Source organism: Vombatus ursinus, unplaced genomic scaffold (genome assembly GCF_900497805.2).
Source record: "Vombatus ursinus unplaced genomic scaffold, bare-nosed wombat genome assembly UNPS02007344.1, whole genome shotgun sequence".
Classification (NCBI taxonomy): domain Eukaryota; kingdom Metazoa; phylum Chordata; class Mammalia; order Diprotodontia; family Vombatidae; genus Vombatus; species Vombatus ursinus.
The window spans coordinates 6,358,006-6,379,918 of record NW_020947122.1 but is presented as its reverse complement, the minus strand read 5'-3'; the positions used below and the strand labels follow the sequence as shown (position 1 = coordinate 6,379,918).

General features: G+C 36.7%; 1 protein-coding gene across 2 annotated transcripts in view; it reads left to right on the top strand.

Annotated features, from left to right (window-relative positions):
* The window catches only part of MTMR2 (myotubularin related protein 2), a 104,545-nt gene that overhangs the window by 54,636 nt on the left and 27,996 nt on the right, over positions 1 to 21,913 (top strand). For both annotated transcript variants that reach the window (XM_027849388.1, XM_027849389.1), the window contains exons 3-7: positions 8,982 to 9,057; positions 11,655 to 11,749; positions 11,880 to 11,990; positions 14,697 to 14,798; positions 16,122 to 16,205. In XM_027849388.1, the coding sequence (XP_027705189.1) occupies positions 8,982 to 9,057; positions 11,655 to 11,749; positions 11,880 to 11,990; positions 14,697 to 14,798; positions 16,122 to 16,205 (468 nt within the window). The remainder of the gene's footprint in view (positions 1 to 8,981; positions 9,058 to 11,654; positions 11,750 to 11,879; positions 11,991 to 14,696; positions 14,799 to 16,121; positions 16,206 to 21,913) is intronic.

The window sequence follows — 21,913 nt, the reverse complement described above, 5'->3', positions numbered from 1 at the left end:
ACATTAAACTTTTCTACTGAAACTTTCTAGCACTTCTCTGATTCTAAAATACAGATGTCATTCATTTCAAGCTATATTTACATTAGAATGAACAATATTGTAGTTCTTTTGCTAGTTTTTCAATAGCTACTGCTGAAAAAAAAGTATTCATGGATTTTTGAACTCTGCTCATAAAGCCCTCCTAGGAATATTTGTAAAAGTTATAAAAATAACTCCTTTATAGTTAGGTCATATTGTATTGATGATTGTTACCATACTGGGCTAATTCACATGGAAATGTGTCTCTCAGGTGTGAGAGAAGAAGATGTATAAAAGGAAAAAAACTTGGTATAAATGAAAATATTTCTTAAAAGGCATTTATAAGAGTAAGCTATCCATTAGAATTATCGTTACTGGACCTAATTTAAGGTTCATAGTTTAGCATCTTAGAAACATAGTGTGATAGAATTCAGTTTCATGGTCAAATGGTCTTGAATGTTATCTTTTCTGGCATAAATTATAGCTAAATAATATAATAATGAAAATTTGGCTTTGTATCATCATTATTAATATACTTGTCTTATTCTCCCTCTCCTGATTTTGCTATTTCTTTGAAAGGAATCATCATTTTCTTCATCATGCAGATCATCTTTGATTCTTCCCTTTTCTTTGCCTTTTTCTCATATTTGGTAATAATAATAATTATTGGAATTTATATAGCACTTTAAGACTTGCAGAGCACTTTACATACATTATCTTAATTGAGTTTCACAAAAACCAGTTGAAGTAGATAATACAGGTATAAATATCCCTACTTTAATGATGAAAAAACAGAGGATCAGAGAGTTTAATGACTTGCCCATCTATGGTCATGGAACTAATAAATGCCAGGCACTATTCAAATTCACTTCTTCCTGATTGCAGTTCTAGTAATCTATCCATTACATGATACTAATCCTGATATCTAATCAGGGCCAAATCCTGTTATTTTTTCATTGATAATAGTGCTTATATCCATTTTTCTTTTTCATTCTTACTGTCATATCCTTAATATAGGGTTCTTATGACAAACCTACTTAAACTATTGCAATGGTTTCCCAGTTGGTATCTCTACCTCTAGAACATCCTTTATTTACAAAACCATCAACTCCAGCTTATTGCAGTACTCTACTCAGTATTTTAAGATTTGCAAAGCACTTTACCGTTAACATTACCTTTGATCCTCACAAAAACCCTGGGAGGGAGATGCTGTTATTATCTCTATTTTATAAATGAGGAAACTGAGGCAGATGGAAGTTAAGTGACTGGCCCAGGGTCACGCAACTAGTGTCTGAGGATATATTCAAACTCATTTCTTCCTGACTCCAGGTCCAGCACTCTATCCATAAGACACTGAGGTATGAGGAGTGTATGATGTGGGATTTAAATCCATATCCTTTTATTGCAATTGCTTTCTCCAGAGTTACTAGTGAGTTCTTTTTTAATTTCAATATCCAATAGCTTTTTCTCAGTTCTCATTCTCTTTGACCTCTCTGTAGCCTTTGACAATGTTGACCTCTCTCTCTTGTCTTTGAGATTTCTCTGTAGGTTTTCAGGACACCACTCTCTCCTGGTTCTCTTCCTAACTATCTGGTTGCTCTTTTTCTGTCGCTTTTGCTGGATCCTTTTCCAGATCACATCTTCTCACTATAGGTATTCCTCAGGGTTGTATGCTGGGCTGTCTTCTCTTTTCCCTCCACACTACTTCACTTGGTGATCTCATCAGCTCCCATAGATTTAGTTACCATTTGTATGTTGATAATATTCAAAGCTACCTATCCTACCCCAACCTCTCTTCTTGCATCTCTAGTTGCCTTTCAGACATCTCAAACTAGATGTCCAATAGACATCTTAAACTCAGTATATCCAAAATAGGACTTAACATCTTTTCCCTTCAACTTTCCCCCTCCTACCTTCACTCCTACTATAGAGGGCAACACCATCCTCCCAGTCCATCAGTGAGTTAGGGGGGTGGCTACCCCAAGCATGTAAAGACTTTTCTGGTGGAATGGGTGTATGAGAACAGTTTGTTCTCACCACCATGAAGATGACTGAAGCAGGCAAGGAGTGCTTGTAGCTTGGTTAGACATTGAAGACACCAAGGTCGTCCAGTACACCCCAAGTCATTGTCAGTTGTCATGACTTTTGTCTTGCTGCTGGACTTTGATGACTAGCAGAGAGAGTGAGGTTGATGACTTTGTGCAACTCTGTCTCACTTAAATCCTTATTAATTATTAAATTATTAAATCTAAATCACTTAAATCGAATTTATACCCATAGCATTTTACTGTTTTGACCTACCTCAGAGTCCTGTGGCAGTGGGCAAGTGACAAAGCAGCAGGTGCAGTTACACTGGGAGCTGTAGTCAGAAGCTCATTCACAGGTGGCCCAGGCCATGGAGTTGTCTTCTTACTGGACTGAAGCAGCAGTGGGTGTTTGCAGTCCTCTGGGTGTTTGAGCAGCCTTTTTTAAAGGACTGCACCACTCACCTTCTAGCATGAGGAAGGGGCTAGAAAAGATGTTCTAAAATTGTCTGCTTTCCCAGACATAACACTGGCCTGCATATTGCGATAGGCGGGGATACTACTTTCTGGTCAAAACACAAAAAATGTAGAATTCCACTCACCTTTGGTATGTGGAATTTGTTCATGCTTATGGACAACATGAAATCCAGTAGACCTGAAAGACAAACAGCTCTAGTTGCAAGAGAACTCAGCAGGTATCACATCCAGATAGCAGCCCTGAGTGAAACAAGGCTGGCAAATGAAGGCCAACTTACTGAAGTCAGAGCTGGATACATGTTTTTCTGGAGTGACTACAGAGATGGGGAGCACCATGAAGCTGGTGTAGGTTTCATAAACGAAACTAATTTGGTCAATAAGCTTGTATGGCTCCCAAAAGGAGTGAACGGCAGGCTCATGGCCACACAATTGCCACTTGCAGGAAAGTGCCACACCGGTATTATCAATGTGTATACTGCCGCTGTGATGAACCCTGATGAGGTCAAAGAAAATTTTTTATAAAAACCTGGAGACCCTCATCATCAATGCACCAAAAGAGGGCATTCTTTTTATTCTGGGTAACTTTATTGCCAGAGTAGGCACAGACTATCAGACATGGCAGGGAGTCCTTGGGAGGAATGGAGTCATAAACAGCAACAGCAGTGGTTGCTTACTGCTGAAGACTTGTGCTTCTCATGACCTTCTCATCAACAACACTATCTTCTATTTACCTAAATGCAAAAAACCTTAATGGATGCACCTTCGCAGCAGCCAGAGGTTTGTAAAGTGGGTGATATCGCCCCCTGGGGGCACTGGACCGATGGGGGGGGCGGTGGTAGCCTTAGGTGCAATTGAGAGGCATTGAATAAAAACAAGGGGGCAGTAGAAGTTTAAGGAAAGAAGAGAAGATAAGAAAATTTTGAAAAACTGTTTGTACAGGTTTCATTTATTGTGTAACAGGGTTAAAGTTGTAGTGATATTATTTTCCAAATAAACACACAAAATGCAAGTTATAACTGATCAGTGGTCAAATCTGCTGACAGGTCTTAATAAGTAAGTGTTGGCAGGCGAGCATGTCACACATTGTCAGGAAGTCCAGCATGCATTGGCAGGAATATGTGCATATAATACATGACTTGTTTATAATATGATACCATGTGGTCATATGATGTATATTGCATCATCAAAATTTCAATACAGGAAAAAACCCACAAATTTACAATAAATTTTTAAATTTAAGATGTGTCATTTAAAAAAAAAAAGTCTTATATTTTGAAATGACATCAATTTAAACAAAACCATTAAAGGGTTAAAGGAAATAGATTTCCAAGGGGGTCCTGAGTAATTTTTTTTTAAAGGGGGCAGTAGGCCAAATAAATTTGGGAACCTTTGTTCGCAGCAAACATTAGCATTTAGTAGACTGTGTCATTGTAAGGAAAAGAGACAGATGGGATATGAGAATGACAAAGGTGATGTGTGGTGCAGCATGCTAGAGTGATCATAGACTTACCCTCTCCAAGCTCAACATTCACATTCAACAAAAGTAGCAGCCCCAAGGCAAGATGACTACCAGAAGAGTTAATATCAACAAATTAGAGCTCTTCTCTGAGCTGAAACAGTTGTTTTGCTAGCTTGGAGGAAAAGTTGAACCAACACACAGTTGGCAACAGTGGAGCAGAAAACGAGTGGGTAGCTTTCAAAGATTTGGTGTACAGCACTGCATTTGCTCATCTGGACCAGAACTCTCACAAACATTGATTAGTTTGATAAAAATGCTGGGGAAATTCAGAAGCTGCTAAACGAAAAATGAGAACTCCATAGGGTTTACCAGTAGGACAGTTTGTCTGTTTCTAAAAAGACATTGTTTAACTCTATAAAAAGTACAGCGCAAGCAAAGCTTAGGGTGATGCAGGATTCTTGGCTCAGTAAGAAGGCAGATGAAATTCACTTTTATGCTCATAATAATGATCCAAAGCACTTTAATGGTGCCCTGAAGACTATTTATGGGTCCAAGCCAAAACCTATGGTGCATCTCAACTATTCAGCACTGATGGAGCCACATTGATTAGTGATAAGGACGTGATTCTGGAGAGGTGGGCTAAACACATCCATAATGTTCTCAACAGACTGTCATCAACCAATGCTGAAGCCATTGGCCACGTACCTCAGGTGGAAGTCAGTCCCTTCCCAGCTGAACTTCCAACTGAGGAAGAGGTTTTTAATGCCATGAGGCTCCTCTCCTGTGGCAAAGCATCTGGTGCTGATTCTGTTCAGCGGAGATTTACAAGGCAGGGGGTCCACTGCTCATGTAAAACCTGACTGAAATCTTCTGAGTCATATGGCAAGAGGAGTTTTTCCCCTAGCAGTTCAAGGATGTCTCCATTGTCCCTCCCTATAAAGAAAAAGGAAACAGGTTGTCCTGTGACAATCACAGTGGGGTCTCTCTCTTAATCATTGCTGGCAAGATTCTTGCCAGAGCCCTCCTTAATTGGCTGATCCTTCACCTGGAAGATGGTCATCAACCTGAGAGCCAATATGGTTTCAGGAAGGCACAAGGAATGGTTGATATGGTGTTTGCTAATCAACAACTTCAGAAGAAATAGCAGGAGCAAAACAGAGGTCTGTACGCAACATTTGTCAGTCTGGCCAAGGCCTTTGATATGGTCAGTTATGAGGGTTTATGGAAGATCGTGGCAAAATTTGGTTGCCTGGAGAAGTTCATTAGTATAGTATACTAGTTCCATGATGGCATGCCTGCATGAGTTCTGGATAATGAACAATGCTATTGCACTTTCCTAGTCACCAGTGGAGGACAGTGTGTTTGCTCCTATGCTTTTTAGCATGATGTTTTCAGCAATGTTGTTGGATGTCTTGACTGGGGACAAAAACAGAATCAAGGTCAGCTACTACACTGACAGCAAATTATTTAACTTGAAAAGGCTACAAGCCAAGACTATAAAGTGGAATTGGTGCATTACATTTTGTTTGTGGATGATTGTGCACTCAGTGCAGCCTCTGAGGCTAAGATGCAACAGAATATGTATCTGTTCTCTGCTGCTTGTGCTAATTTTGGCTTGACAGTGAACACCAAGAAAACAGGTTCTCCATCAGCCAGTACACACCATCCATATGTGGAACCATCACTTATAGCAAGTGGAGAAATTTTGAATGCTGTGGACAAACTCACTTACCTTGGCAGTATACTTTCCAGGGATGTACACATAGATAATGAGGTTGATGCATGCATTGCCAGAGCTAGCTCAGTATTTAGGAGGCTCTGAAGGAAAGTGTGGGAGAGAAAAGCTATTAGGTTGCCTACCAAACTGAAGGTCTACAGAGCTGTTGTGCTGACCTCATTGTCGTATGCCTGTGAAAACTGAACAGTATACCAATGCCATGCCAGGAAACTGAATCGATTTTATTTGAATTGTCTTAGGAAGATTCTGAAGATCACTTGGCATGATAAAGTTCCGGACACTGAGGTCCTTTCTTGAGCTGAACTACCAAGCACTCAAACTCTGCTGCAGAGAGTGCAACTTTGATAGGCAGGCTAAGTTGTTCAAATGCCAAACATATGTTTGCCTAAAAGACTATTTATGGAGAGCTCACACAAGGCAATCACTCACACAGAGGTCCGAAGAAGTGATGCAAGGACATTCTCAAGGTCTCTCTGAAGAACTTTGGAATCGATCATGAGACATGGGAGACATTGGCACAAGGCTGCTCAGCATGGTGTGCCCACATCAAAGAAGGTGCCGTGCTCTATGAGCAAAGCAGAATTGCAGTAGCTCAAAAGAAACATGAGAATTCACAAACTTAGAGGTTATCTGCACTTCAGATGTTCATATGGGCTATTTGTGCCCGATCTGTGGTAGAGCTTTTTGAGCTCATATTGGTCTGATCGGCCATAGCTTTGACACATTGGACCTTGACCTTGGCATTGTGATTTCATTTTGGTCTTCTTCGAGTATGAAGGACAACAGGTTGTGTGGTTTGTCCTTCGTTCTCGAAGAGGACCATGAATCTCCTGGCTCAGAGTAAATTTAAATAAATAGGAACTGTTTCTCTTTAGAAGGACAACAACCAGCCAACTGACCTCCTTGCTGTTCCATAAACAGGATACCTCATTTCTTGCCTCTGGATGTGTATGTCTAGATGCCGCATGCCTAGAATACTCTCCTTCCTCAGCTCCATCTGCAACTTCCCTAGCTTTCTTTAGGTCCCAACTACAATCTTACCTTCTACAGGAATCCTTTCCCAACCCCTTTTAATTCTAGTGCTTTTCTTCTATTAATTATTTCCTGTTTATCTTGTGTATAATTTTCCCTGTATATATTTGTTTGTACATTGTCTCCCCTGTTAGATTATAAACTCCCTGAGGGCAGGGTCTGTCTTTTGCCTCTTTCTATGTCCCCAGAATTTAGAATAGTGTCTGGAACTTAGTAGGTACTTAATAAATTTCAATAAATTGACTGATCTTTCTGACTCAAGTCTAGTACACCATAGTGCCTCCCATATTTCTTGATTATTTAGTTGTTACTTAACTATTTTCACTATTGATTTTTGAATCTAAGTATAAGTTTACATTTAACCTTGTTAAATTTTATTTTCTTAGATTCAAGCCATTGTTGAGATCTTTTTGGATTCTTAATTTGTCATAAAATATGTTTAACATCTCTCAGCTTTAGACCCTCCTCTCTTGGCGTGGACTGTTGTAGTAACCTCCTAATTGGTCTCTTTGCTTCTAGACCTTCTCCTCTGTAATTCATCCTCCACAAAGATTCCAAATTTGCTTTTCTTTATGCCCAGGTCTGACCAGGTTTCTACTCTGTTAAGGAAGTACCAGTGGCTCCCAGTCTTCTTTAGGCTTAAATGTAACATCCTTTTTGACACTTAAAGCTCTTCATAATCTGACAACTTTTTTAGGCGTATTACTCATTACTGTGCTTCGTGCACTCTGTAATCCAGCCAAATAGGCACATTTACGTACATGATATTTACATCTTATGTGACAATGACATTTACAGTATATGACATTTCATCTCCCTCCTTTGTTGTACAGGCTGTACCCCTCCTCCCTTCATACCAGGAACATTCTATCCTCACCTTCACCTTTAGCATGCTTCGCTTCCTTCTAAGACTCATTTTAAGTTCTATCATATGGGACCATTACTGATTTTCCTGTCTGTTAGGCTCTTCCTCCCTCAGTTACTTTGCAGATACTTTGTACATGCTTTATATTTAATTATCTGTGTTCAAATTGTTTCTTCACAATAGAAGGTAAATTCCTTGAGGGCAGGGATTATTTCTTTTTTGGCATTCTGTCCTCAGTACCTTCTTTTAATTTTGTGTAAGTCTAACAGAAATATAAACAAAAGGGAAAACATTGAACTCAACAAAATGCTAGAGAAACTAGAGTGAAAAGGCTTATGGCATCTTTTAAATGAGATTGCTGAAGAATATATGTATTTCGCAGCACCACATGGAACTTTTGCAAAAACTGACCATGTACTGGGGTACAGAGATATTGCAAACTGGTATAAAAAGAGCAATAATGCATACTTTGCAGATTATAATGCAATAAAAATAGTAATCAGTTCAGGAATCACAAATAAAAGACAGAGGCCTAAATGGAAACTTAACAAAGAAATCCTAAATAATGAATGGGTCAAATTAAATATCATAGAGACAATAATTATGTGAAAGAAAATGATAATGATGAAGCAATATATCAGAATTTCTGATATATTTAACCTCAGGGGAAAATTATATCCCTGCAAGTATACATTAACAAAACTGAACAAGAGGATTAAATGAATATGCATTTTTAAAAATTGGAAAGCCAACAAGTAAAAACATAAAATAAGCAAACAAAAGAAATATTAAAAATCAGAGGAGAAATACATAAAGTGGAAACCAAAAAAGCTATGGAAATGATAAAACTAAAAGTTAGTTCTTTCAAAAGATAGAAAATTGAAAATTTTTAGCTAATTTGATTAAAAAGAAGAAAGCAGAAAATCAAATCAGCAGAACAGCAGATGAACTAGGTGAAATCACAACAAAACCAGGAGAAATAAAAAGAATTAATTATCAGTGTGTGTGTGTGCACGTGTGTGTGTATATAAACACATATATACACACACGTATATATACACATACATAAATGTGTATGTATATAAACACATTTATGGTTATATGTTAAAACTGAGAACACAAAAGAAAGAGGAATATCTTCAAAAATCAGAATACCCCAAATAGCAGAAGACCAAATAGAGATCTTAAATAATCCAGTCTTAGAGTGGGAAATAGAACTAGCTGTAAAGGAACTCCAAAAGGAAAGGAGGGAAAGGAGAACAAATAAACAAAAAACTTCTGGTCCTTAGGGATTCACAGGAAAATTCTGTCAAACTTTTAAATATTCTAAGCATCAACATTTCTTGTCTCCCCCCTTTTTTGATCCAGGTCCTAAGGGAGACTAACAAATTAGCAGAAATGGAAGAACCACCTTTGCTTCCAGGAGAAAATATTAAAGACATGGGTATGTAAAGATAGCTTTTATATAATTTTACTGTTTCTTTTTGATTGGTGAACATATAATGCTTTAAGTTTTGCAAAGAACTTTACATATATTATCTCATTTATATCCTCAGAACACAGAGAATGACTTCATTGTCACAGAAATACCGTAATGAACTAACTGCAATATTTTCAACTTATTTATATGTCCAGTGAGCCCATATTTAGGTTTATCCATATTTTTCATGTTAAGACTATTAGAACATATGTGAGCTGGGTTATGCTTTTTTCCCCCTCTAGTTTGCTTTGCTTTCTTTGAAAGTAGCCAGAATTTCAGACATGATTGAGATCTGAAGGGTCATTGATGAAATCCTGACCAAAATGGTGGGTTCTGAGTTTGAACTAAGGTACTAAATGTTGGGATGCTTAGATACTGTAAAAGCATTGGATTGTCACTATCTTTTAGTACTCCTTTCTCATTTATACCCTTCCTTTGTTTTCTTTCCTCAGAAAATTGCATTAGTTAATTTATTAGAAGAAAACATTCTCTATTTTTTAACTAATGGCTTTAATTCAGTGTTTTCCTTCCGTCCTTTATTAAAGAGCATTCACTTTACATGTCTGACTAGAAAATGAGATCTAAACCACCATTCTAACCCAATACTTTTACTTGTTTCTTTCTTTTTTTTTTTTGGGTGAGGCAATTGGGGTTAAGTGATTTGCCCAGTCACACAACTAGTGAGTATTATGTGTCTGAGGCCGAATTTGAACTCAGGTCCTCCTGACTCCAGGGCCAGTGCTCTATCCATTGTGCCACTTAGCTGCCCCAATACTTTTACTTGTTACATCTATTCTGGGTAATTCTTTAAAATAGCTTTGGTGAAATAAAGTATCTATATTGGGGGGAAATGAGGTTTTCTGAAGCAGAACCATATGTGATATATTCATTATCATTTTTTAAAAGCATTTATTAAAATGCCAAATTGTATGTGGATCTGAGAAGAAAGTCTAGTGAATAAGTATGTAGTAACAGGAATAAAAGAAAATTGAAAAGAAAAGAAGTAGTGTAGGAAGTATGGATTGCCTTAGAAGACCTTCTAGTATGTAACTGCTGTGTGTATCAAATTTGCACATGATAGAATTGGGATCTAAAAGATGTCAAAAAGCTGGAATTATGGGTTAAACTAAGAGGATCAGATCTATAAGCAATAAACAAAATCTTCATAGCAGTTCATATAAAAGAGACTGTATTTTCTTGCTTTTTTTCTTCGTCTTTGCCCAAAGACGTGATTCCTTAAAAATTACTGACAATTTGTTCGAGAATCATGCCTGTGAATTCTTTCATTCTCTTAAAGTATAAACTAAGTAACTTGAACTCCCTGAGGCTAGATACTCATTTTCTTACTCCTCTGGAGTCTTCCCTGTTAGCCATTTTTGTTCTATCCTTCTTAGCCCAATGATCATTCTACTTGGTGGAGAAAACAGAAGTAAAAATGTGAACTCTAAATTCAATGTAAACCAGCAGTGTGAGGGAGTAAAGCCAAAATAGCTAATGGAATTTTGATCCTTTGAAAGATAGGATTCCCTTTCACTGACCCAAATTGGATTACCTTTAAAACCATGGCCTGAAAATTTATCTGGGCAGCCTTCTGGTGAAAAGGCTTTTGATGTTTAGTCAGGGTTGTCCTTGAGAGATGCACAAACCTTGCCAGACATTACCGGCTTGGTAAAAACTATTGGAGCTCGGGTTCTGTTGCCATAGCTTTTTGAGAACCTAAGGTAACCTGCATGCCAAGATTAGGCATCAGAGTATGACTTTATTAATATTATCACCAATATATTAATATTAATTATTATCAATATTATTAATAATTATAAATATTAAATAAAACTTTGCATTCACATAGTGTTTTCAGAGAACTTTCATAGACTTATCTTATTTAATACTCACAACTCTGGGAACCTTTTTCATTTTACCTAAGAGGAAATAGGGGCTCAGAGTGATTTGTGACTTGACCAGTGTTTTGTATCAAGCAAAAGGCAAAGCTGAGGGTAGAAGACTGGGAGGAAACATAATAGCTATCTTCAGGTATTTGAAGGGCTGCCATATCCAAAAGGAAGGGTGCTACTTGTTTAGTTTAGCAGGTAGGATCAATGAATGGAAATAAGATTCTAATTCAATATAAAAATAATATTCTAACAATAGAGTGATTTACCTCATTAAGCAGTGATGTAGCACAGATTATATAACCACTTGTCAAAGGTGTTGTGGAAGAGATTGCATGAGTGGAAGGCTGGGCCATGTGGACTCTTAAGATCATTTGGCTGCTAAGAAATATTCTGAGTGAAAGACCTTTGGGCTTTAAGAACAACAAACAGACTCCCAATAAGTTATATTCATGAACCACTGAGAATGATTTTTTTTTTTGTGAGCAGTCGGGGTTAAGTGACTTGTCCAGGGTCACACAGCTAGTGTCAAGTGTCTGAGGTCGGATTTGAGCTCAGATCCTCCTGACTCCAAGGCCAGAGCTCTATCCACTGCACCATCTAGCTGCCCTTGAGAATGAATTTTTTAAAAATTCTATGTGATCATAACCTGTGAACTCTTTTCATTTTCAGCCAAAGATGTTACTTATATATGCCCATTCACTGGGGCTGTACGAGGAACTTTGACTGTTACAAATTACCGCTTATATTTCAAAAGCATGGAAAGGGTAAGGCTTACATAATAAGACCCTGATAATGTTCTTGATGTTTCTAATTAAGATTATTTTGCTATGCAATGAATATAAATTTTTTCCTTCTTAGTTTTAGTGAATAACACTTTTTCTCCTTAACCCCCAGGATCCTCCATTTGTTTTAGATGCTTCACTTGGTGTGATCAGTAGAGTAGAAAAAATTGGTGGTGCTTCTAGTCGAGGTGAAAATTCTTATGGACTGGAAACTATGTGCAAGGCAAGTTTCCTTCTTCATTTTGATTTGAAATTTTTTCTTAAAAGGAATATTAATTTTTTCCCCCAGAAAACAATGAAGTTCATTTTAGAAATAAAGCTATATAATAATAATTAATTTTAGGATTAGTGCTGATAAAATTTGGTAAGTAGTAGATAGGAGCATAACTGCATATAAGCTTAATTAATTTTTAATATTTATTAAGTATCTATAGTGTACATGATAATTTTTGAGGAACTATATCCATAACCATAATTTGGTAAAAACAAAATATGCAAAAAAAGCAGCAGCAGCAGGAAAAGAAACAGTTCTCATTTTGATATTTACATTTTAATTATTCACTTTTTTGCGTGTCAAAAACCAGATTTAGTGGTTTTTTTCTACTGAAATTTAGAAATCTTTAATTAGATATATTGGCAAAAATGAAAAAGTTCTCATTCTTCACCCTTTTTGTCTCATAAAGAGTGGTAGAAAAGTAGGATATAATTCTTTCACTCAGTTGTAGCTATGCTAATACGCAGTGGTACTTCTAAAATATGCTAAGATTTAGATTCATTTGTCATATTTAAGCCATTTATTAATCTGTATTTTTTGCCTTTCATTGTTCCACTCATATGAAATTGTCTGAATCTCGTCCCTCTAGTCTCACATCTTTTATGTATTTATTTGGAGGGGTACTCCGTCAATGTATATGAAGGAGGCTTATGGTTAGTATTCTTTCTGATGCCTACCTTAGTAATTTTTTTTAGAAGTGTTTTGAAGTCCCCTTTAAAAAGTTCCTGTGAATCTGATAGTTTTTTATGGCTTTCCAGTGAAGTGCTCTTTTATTTTGTTAGTTATCAAGTAGAATTTTTAGGTTCCTTAGTAGTCTTTATTTGGTCTAAATCCCCCATCCCCATCCCCACATCACCTCTCAGACCTCCTTTCTTTTGTGCTTAGGGAGGGAGGGAATAAGCATTTATTAAGTGCCTACTATTTGTCAATACTAAACACTTTACAAATATTATCTCATTTGATCCTCTCAACAACCCTGGAAGGTAGGTGTTGTCATTATTTCCATTTTACAGCTGAGGAAACTGGGGCAGACAGGAGTTAAATGAATTGCCCAAGGTCACACAGCTAATAAATGTCTGAGACTTCAGGTCCAGTTCTTTGTCCACCATGCCACCGGCTCAGGTGCTATCTCCTCACAAATCCTTTTCTAATTTCCCTGGATTGTTAATGATCTTTCCCTCTTCAATTATGTTTTTGCTTGTCTGTGTACATGTTGCATCCCCCAGTATATAAATGCAAATCCTTTGAGAACATAGACTTCCATTTTTGTCATTACTTAGCTCAGGGTCTTACACATAGTTGGTCACTTAATAAATACTTGTTGAAGCTTCCTTGGACAACTTTTTTTTTTTTGCTTAGGCAGTTGGGGTTAAGTGACTTGCCCAGGGTCACACAGCTAGTAAGTGTCAAATGTTTGGTCTGAGGCCAGATTTGAACTCAGGTCCTCCTGACTTCAGGGCCGGTGCTCTATCCACTGCGCCACCTAGCTGCCCTCCCCCCTTGGACAACTTTTTAAAGGGGTCTTTTTTGCTCTAATTCCTGAAGAGTTCTTTAAATTCTCAGAAGACAAAGTTGTCACTTTTATGTTTAATAGTTTTTGTATTTAGCATGCATTGCCATTTTAGATCTAATTTATGATACAATCAAGTTGTATTTTTAATATGCTGCATATACACTTTATTATATTTTGAATCTTCTTTATATAATTAATCATTGCAGAGAAGTAGCATTATAGTAATTAGAACACTGGACTTCTAGTCAGGAAGAATTGAAGTCAAAATCTACCTGGAACACTTAACAGATTGTGGCCTAGGCTAGTCACTTAACCTCTTTCAGCTGATTTGTGCTCATTTGTAAAATAGGGATAATAACACCTACCTCATAGGGTTGTTCTGAAGATCAAATAAGTTAATATATATAAAGCACTGTATAAATGTTAGCTATCTTATTTTAAGTTACAGAGCAAGTGTCAGTTTGTTGGTGGAGGGGATTCTTTACTGAGAGCTCCCTATACTGATGACGTCATAGATCCAGTCCCACCCCCCATCCCCAAGTCCATCAAACCTTGTATATTAGCATACTTGTATAAAATGATACAACTTTGGATAATCTGGTGTTGAAATTGTGGTTAGTTATTAATTATCTGGAAGCGTGTTTAAGACTTGACCATGAATCAAGGCATGAGCTTTGACTTGAGAAAAAAATGCTTTCTTGAGTACAGTAATATGAGGTGATTTCAAACTTTAGGTCCAGCCTGACTTTATCCATGATCTCCTTTGTCCCAAAAATAGCATTGCCACCCACAACTGAAAAACTTTCTATTTTTAACACTAGATGGTTATGGACTTGGATAAAGCTGTGCATGGAATTGATGAGATAGAGACCCATGAACAGCAGCAATTTCCCCTAGTCCATCAGGAAGATGCTACTGAAAAGAAGATAGAGTGAAGATGAGTGCCAGGGAGGATATAATGGACAAGAGAAGTTAAAAGAATTAATTGGAAGAGACTCATGAAGGAGCCATTCTCATGGGGAAGGCATGATGGGAAAAAGAAAAAGAAGCATGTGATTTTGATATCTATCATGTAGGGCACTAGGCTTCAGTTTTGGTTGTAAAGCTTTGATTGATTGATTTAGTTCCTAAATATTTTGTAGGATATTCGGAATTTACGGTTTGCTCATAAACCAGAAGGACGAACTAGAAGATCCATATTTGAGAATCTAATGAAATATGCATTTCCTGTGTCCAATAACTTGGTAAGATGTTTCTTCTGCCACAGACATTCATATAGTAATTACTTTAAGGGTTTGTGATTTCATTTTTATGGATTTTACTGATTACAAATAGCTAACAGACTTTATCACTCAACTTCTGCTTTCTTCAAGATTACTAACATTCTCTTGATTACTAAATGTGATAGTTTTCTTAGTCCTTATCCTTCTTGACTTTTATAGCATTTCATAACCTTTGATCCAATCTTGTTCCTGAAACCCTTTCTCCCTTGAGTTGTTTTGTTTTGTTTGTTTGCTTTTGGACTCTTACTACCTTTTTGGCTGTTCTGTCTTAGATGTTTTTGCATCATCAGTGTCCCTTCCCATTAACCTTAGGCAACCACCAAAGCTCTGTTCTGATTCCTCTCTTCTTTCTATATAGTCTTTCAGAGATCTCATAACGTACTATGGGTTCATCACTATACAAACGACTCCCAAAAGCTGTATATCCAGCCTAGTTTCAGACTCAGCATGTCCAAACCAAAACTTTTATTCACCCAAACCAAAACCTTTTCCTTTCTTCCCTATTTTTTTTTAATCAAGGACACCCCAATATTTCCAGTTATTCCATTCTCAACCTTGGAGTGGCCAATCTTATGAGGAGCCCTCCAAACTTTAGGTGAGTCAGTCTTCAGGTAAGGGGTAGATAGCCCCTCTCCAGGTATTCACTTGAAACTTTTTCAGCTAGCTAGGGCTTATCCAGCCTTGTGATTTACAGGCAGACCATTCCAATATTCAGTTTTATCTCTACCATATGATGTAAAATCAGGGTGGAACTTAAGTGAGGATTTTTTTTCCTGAGAAAAAAATAGAAAAATCTTTTTCTTCAGAGTGTTTTTGAGGTGAAAAGTAATGTACATATTCCTATAAAAGTTAAAATAGAGCTTATTCTATCAAAATGTTTGGTGGTAGTATAACACTTTGGTTTTCATGCTGTAAAAATGAGAAACTAGTGTCCATTTACATACTTTCTGGTTGAATGTTTACATTAAACATATAATCTACTTAAATTTCTAATATGTATGATATTATATATTAATTAAATTTGAAGAAATGCTTTTTTCCATACTTTTTATTACTTAAGGACATAACATATTTCACAAACCTTTTGTCTCTGTAATTTCAGTAAGAGGTACTGAAATAAGGCATATGCTGAAGTGCTTTTGGATATACTCATTGTATATTTCTGATCTGATGTATTGAGAGTCATGATAAAATGGAAAAATGGTTTGTCATATGTGCAGTTAAGTTCTAACAAGATAAATGGTAAATCTTTATAAGCAACTTATTGTTATTATTCTTTTGTAGCCTCTTTTTGCATTTGAATACAAAGAGGTATTTTCAGAAAATGGATGGAAATTGTATGACCCTTTTTTGGAATACCGAAGGCAGGTAAGTCCTTCCCTTCTTTGAACTTGATTGATAGAATAAAAACTCTTCGTTCAACTAATAACTAATAATCTTGGGCCATTATTTAGGCCCATCAAGAGATTTTTGTCTGCTTTTCCAGATTGTGTTAAAGATCTTCTATGAATCTTTCTTGACCTAAGCAGAATTTTAAAACAAATCTGATTCTTTCAAGAATATTGAATAGTTTTTAGGTTAAAAGAAGTGAAGTTGATTTTGGCATTCACTATTGTTCACTCAGATTATTTTGATTCTATATTTTATATTCTGAGAAATAGTTAGAAAGGTTAGGTTATTTTTAAGCCCACATTAAGTTTAGGGAAAGTGATACTTAAAATACAGAGTAGTATTGAGGTAAAGGTTTAAGAATTAGTGATTGATTTGCCTGAATTGGTTAATCACCCCAGAATGGTTCCATCCCTTTTCTTTGGCAGTTCTTTATTTTATTTTTAATTTATTTTTGGTGAGGCAATAGGGGTTAAGTGACTTGCCTAGGGTCACACAACTAGTAAGTGTTAAGTGTCTGAAGCCAGATTTGAACTCAGGTCCTCCTGACTCCATGACTGGTGCTCTAGTATTCTCTGTGCCACCTAGCTGTCCCTTGGCAGTTCTTTACTCAGAGGTTCATAGAGTTGGAAGTGACCTTAGAGGTCATCTTCTCCAGGTCTTTACAGTATCCTTAAAAGTAGCCATCCAGCCAAGCAGAAGCCCTGCCTTGCTAGATGACTTCATGGCCTATGAGATAGCCCGCTTGTTTCAATTTCTGACATTTCTGATTATTAGGAAATTACTCCTTCAATTGAATCCTATTCTGCCTCTTTTTTACATCTGCCTTTTTGACTTAGTTCTGTCCTCTGGCACCAAGCAAAATAACTATTTGTTACTGCAGGAGTGGTATAATGGATAAAGTATTAGGGTTGGAATCAGAAAGACCTGAGTGTGAATCCATTCACTTCCTAGTTGTGTGATCATGGGCAAGTCATTTAACTTTTCTAAGCATCAGACCAGCCATGTTTCATTCTCTGGCCTTTGCCCACCATGATTGAGCCCCTTTTCCCCTCCTCCCTCATGGCTCTCTTTTCCCATTGATGAGTTCTTCCTGGAATTTCCATTTTGAGAAAGGGCCCAGATCAGCCATCCCTCATTCTCAGGATTTTGACAGCATGTCCTTTTGCAGGTACTTCTTTCCTCTATCTCCTTTCACTTCCTTTTGTGTGTTATCTTCCCCTGTTAGAATGGTAAGCTTCTTGAGAGCAAGGACTGTTTTTCTTTTTTGCTTGTATTGGTATCCTCAGTGCTTAGCACAGTGCCTGGCACATAGTCAATGGTTAATAAATGCTTATTGACTTGATTTGTGAAAGAGATTATCACATGTATGATGTCAAGTGATAACTCTCTGAACCAGTGAACAAGAATTATAATTAAAAGAATTCAGCAAGTTTAATTTTCTAGATAGCCTGAGACTAATAAATATAATGTTTTCACTTAATAAATGCTTTATTCATTTGTTCCCACCTTTTCTTGGATTCTCTATGTACTGTGGAAGAGTGTATCACAAATAGTTTTGTACCAACTATATTTTCTATACCACCTTGAAAAACACTCCTTTCTAAAAACATTTTAAGTCTGGCAGACTATTTGTTTTTCAGTTGGTAGATAATCTTTTTTGGGAGGTGTGGGGAGTGGGGAGCATACTGGTTGGAAGTTGAGTCAATGGCATTTCAGAATCACCATCCATGAAGCATGAAGGGAATATGTATCTTTGTTCTAGGACCCAGGACTCATCTGTGAGAGTAGGAGTTGAGAAAACAATCCCATGTTTAAGATAGCTCTTGGGGTATGCAAGTGAAGGTACTAGCATCCTGATTAAATAATAAGTCTATGCAGATTTGAGTGTGTAACAATGTGCATTTAATTAGCCAACTAATATTTGTTAAAACTCTTCCCTCTTGGTTATATATTGTTTCATAAGAAAATAAAAATAACAATACTTTTTGATCAGTTATCTAAAATTTAAAAAGTTGTTTAAAACTACATTATGGACTCAAACTCAGAGTATTTAATACACTAAACAAGTGAAAAGCAGTCAAGCTATAAATATGAATGTTAGTAAAAATGGAAAATGTAGCTGAGTGCTTTAGTGTAGTGATGTAATGGTTCTTATTGTGCCAAATGCATCATTACTTGTGAAAAGTTAGTGGGCCAGTAGTGTAAAGATAACCTTACCCAGCAAGGCTATTGCATATGACTTTGTGGTAGAGTAAATGCTTTTTTTTTTCATACTAAAACCCTTTTGAGACTATTGTTTTCCTCTTCCCCATGTTGACTGACTATACAGCTTGATAACAATAACAACAGAAAGAAGGGCAATGATAGAATAGAAACTATACGCTGAGAAGGATTCTGACTCTCAAAGCTGTTTCCGTGTGTCCCTACTCTGATCCATTTTCCATAGCTTTGCCAGATTAGCTTCTTTAAAACTCCGGTATTGGTCATGTCACCTGCCTGCTTGAAGACGTGCACTGTTGCTTACCTAATAAAGTCCAAACTCCTTAGCTTGGCAATTAAGGCTTGGCAGTTTGGCTTCATCTGACCTCTTCAGTCTCCTTTCCCATAGCTTTTTTTCAGGGTGTCCTTTGTTCCAGCCAGGACATTGTCTGAGCTTATCAGAGCTGCATTCCTCTGCACTCCCTGGCTCCATTCCTTTGCTTAGTATGACCTTCACCCTAAGCTCCATCTGTCCAAATCCTTTTCTTCTTTCAAGGCCCAACTCAAGCACTATCTCCTCCTTGGTACTTTTTTTGATTTCCCTGACTGGAAGTAATATGTCCCTCCTCTGAATTACCATAGCCCTTTGTATCTCTCTTGGAGCCCTTTCACATTCTTTGTCCTTTTATTTTTATACTTGTGTTATCTCTCCCACTAGACTATAAACTCCATGAGGGCTAGGACTGTTATCCTTCTTTGTATTGCTTACACTATTCATTTCTTGAATGAATAGGTGGTAGATGAGAATAATAATGATGCTTTGTCAATTTGGTTATGAAATTAATTTTCCATAGTGAATAATTATGAACAGCAAATACTTTCTCTGGTCGTCTTCCCTGACATTAGTCTCTTTAATTAAAATGCCTGATTAGGTGCTATTTGTAATACAAATAGCAGAGGGAGAGTAGAGTTGAAATGACTTGTAACTGATCTCTTCACAGATCAGTTGATTGGATCAATAAGTCTTCATAGATCTATTATTCTGACGTTCATTCACTCTTTCCTCTCCTTCATTTTCATGCATTTAGCAGAAATTACCAACTCTCTTCCTTATGTAAAACATCATAATCATTCCACTTGAAAAAATCGCTTCAGTTTCTAAATCACCCATCAAAATAATACAACATAATATAAGATCCTAGATCTTGAAGGAGTAAAGGGGGTAAAAGAGTGGGCATGATAACCAACACTTTATATTACTGTGTTCAGAGCACTACTTTTTACTTGATAATTCACTGTTTGTTAAACTTTAATTTTGCCCGTAGTAATATCTTATCTTTGTTCCAGATGATTGGATTCTTACCTAAGCCCTGTGGTTTAGTCTATAGGAGGTAAAGGATAGATAGAAGATGAAATGTAGACAATAAGGAGTGAAGGATGATGTTCTGATGGAAAAGTAAACATGAGACAAAATCAAGCATAGTGCAAGTTGTAGTTAAGAAGAGATGAAGAAGTTGTTGATAGGGTTGATATAATCACAGGAAAGAGGTCATATTTGATTTGTTGAATTTCCTAAACAGCACTTACAGACTCTGGACTTTTTCTTCCAGGGTGTCGTTCCCCCCACCCGCCCCATCCCCACTGCTAAGTTGGATCTCTCAAACTTGGCTTCTGTGTCCTCTTGGGCTCTAAGGGTAATCCTGAAGTGTTAAGGCAGGGTGTCTTTTCAAGTGATATAATTCATGATCCCCTGCAATGTGCCTCCCATGATTACTGGTTGATATCAGTTAACTGGGCAAACTTAATTAGCTTTTAGAAAGTAGTATTTTTATTAAGATGGTTTTTACTAAGACCAGTTGGTACAAAATATCCCCCCATAAATCTTTGGTACATTCTTCCACCAATACATACAGAATCAGTGTACTTAAGTTCAGAGAGTACGTGACCAAAAAAAGGGGGTCAAAAAAAGGGGGTAGGGGTAACTCACAGACCTTGTTTCTGGAAGCCCTACCCCCCTTGGTGAGCTACTTGTGAAGTTCCTGTTGGCATGGTATTTTTTTTTTCTTGGCTGCTCATGGAATTCTGAAGCCACCTTTTGCTCAGTGTATATAGTGTGTCCTTAGTTTCTGATGCAAACAGTGCTAGAAGCTATTGCTATTCTGGACATGATTCCAGGATGCTGATGAAAAGTTCCAAATTCTCCAGTTCTCTTTCACAGGCTTTTTGTCTCCCCCAAAGTGATTCCTTTTTAGGCTTGACTAGAATGGTTCTCTTATCTCCATTATCAGATTCTTGAATCTTAGATTCTAAACTCACTTACCAGTTTTATACAATTTTTACAAGACATGGACAAGTCTCCTCTACCAATTCCAAAGACTGCCTGTCACACCTAGTTGAAATCCCCTTGATTGGTTCAGTGCAGATGTTCTCATTTTCTAAGCATACCAGGGCTAAGTGGTGATTAATTAACTCATTCTACCCTCACCCTTATACCTGAATGCCCTCTTGGGACTCCTGGTAACCAATTTGGGAAACACTAACTTACAGTAGAGTACTTTCTAATAACCTGTCTTCTCTTTTACACAATTGGAATACCAGCTAGTGAAGCAGAGTGTTAATTCTAACTGGTCAACAATCTGATTTATTTTAGGTCTTTGAGGAAAAAAATGAAGCATTTTGTAAGCATGAAGTGCTATATAAATGTTAGTTATTATCACAAGACAGTAGGTTTCATATAATTAGCTAGAGAATTTAGAAATTTTAGAATTCTTTTACTGACATTGTTTTTTGTCTCTGGTTTCTCTCATTTGTAAGAAGGAAATGTTGAATATGAATGATCTTATTTGACAGTTATAAGAATTAACCAATGAAATACATTTTAAAATTTTGAAAACTGTTAAAAATAGCTTGAAAACTTAGTAATTTACCATATGGTTAAAAGTGAGATGATTTAAATTTCTTAGTCTCCTCTGATCTTTCCATAATTATGCTTACTGTTTGCTGCTATTACCTGGATTCCTAACATTTTTGTTAATACTACTTATGATATACAGGAATACGAAATCAGTAAGTTAAGTGCCTACTATATCCTAGACACTGTGAGTAAAAATCAAAAACTATTAAACCCAATCTTTAACCTAAAGGATTGAAGGCATAATCTTTGTCTAACAATCTCAAGGTCTGCGAGTTACCCCCACCCCCTTTTTTTGGTCACATACTCTCTGAACTTAAGTACACTGATTCTGTATGTATTGGTGGAAGAATGTACCAAAGATTTATGGGGGAATATTTTGTACCAACTAGTGTATCTTAATAAAAAACATCTTAATAAAATACTACTTTCTATATGCAGAAAATAAGATTTTATAGCCAATTAATAAATCAGAAAAATTTACTAATTTGTAAGCTTCCTGAGGATGGAAACAGACATTATTCATTTTTTTTCTATTTCCCAGGAGCACCTAGTACATAATGTGCACTGATTG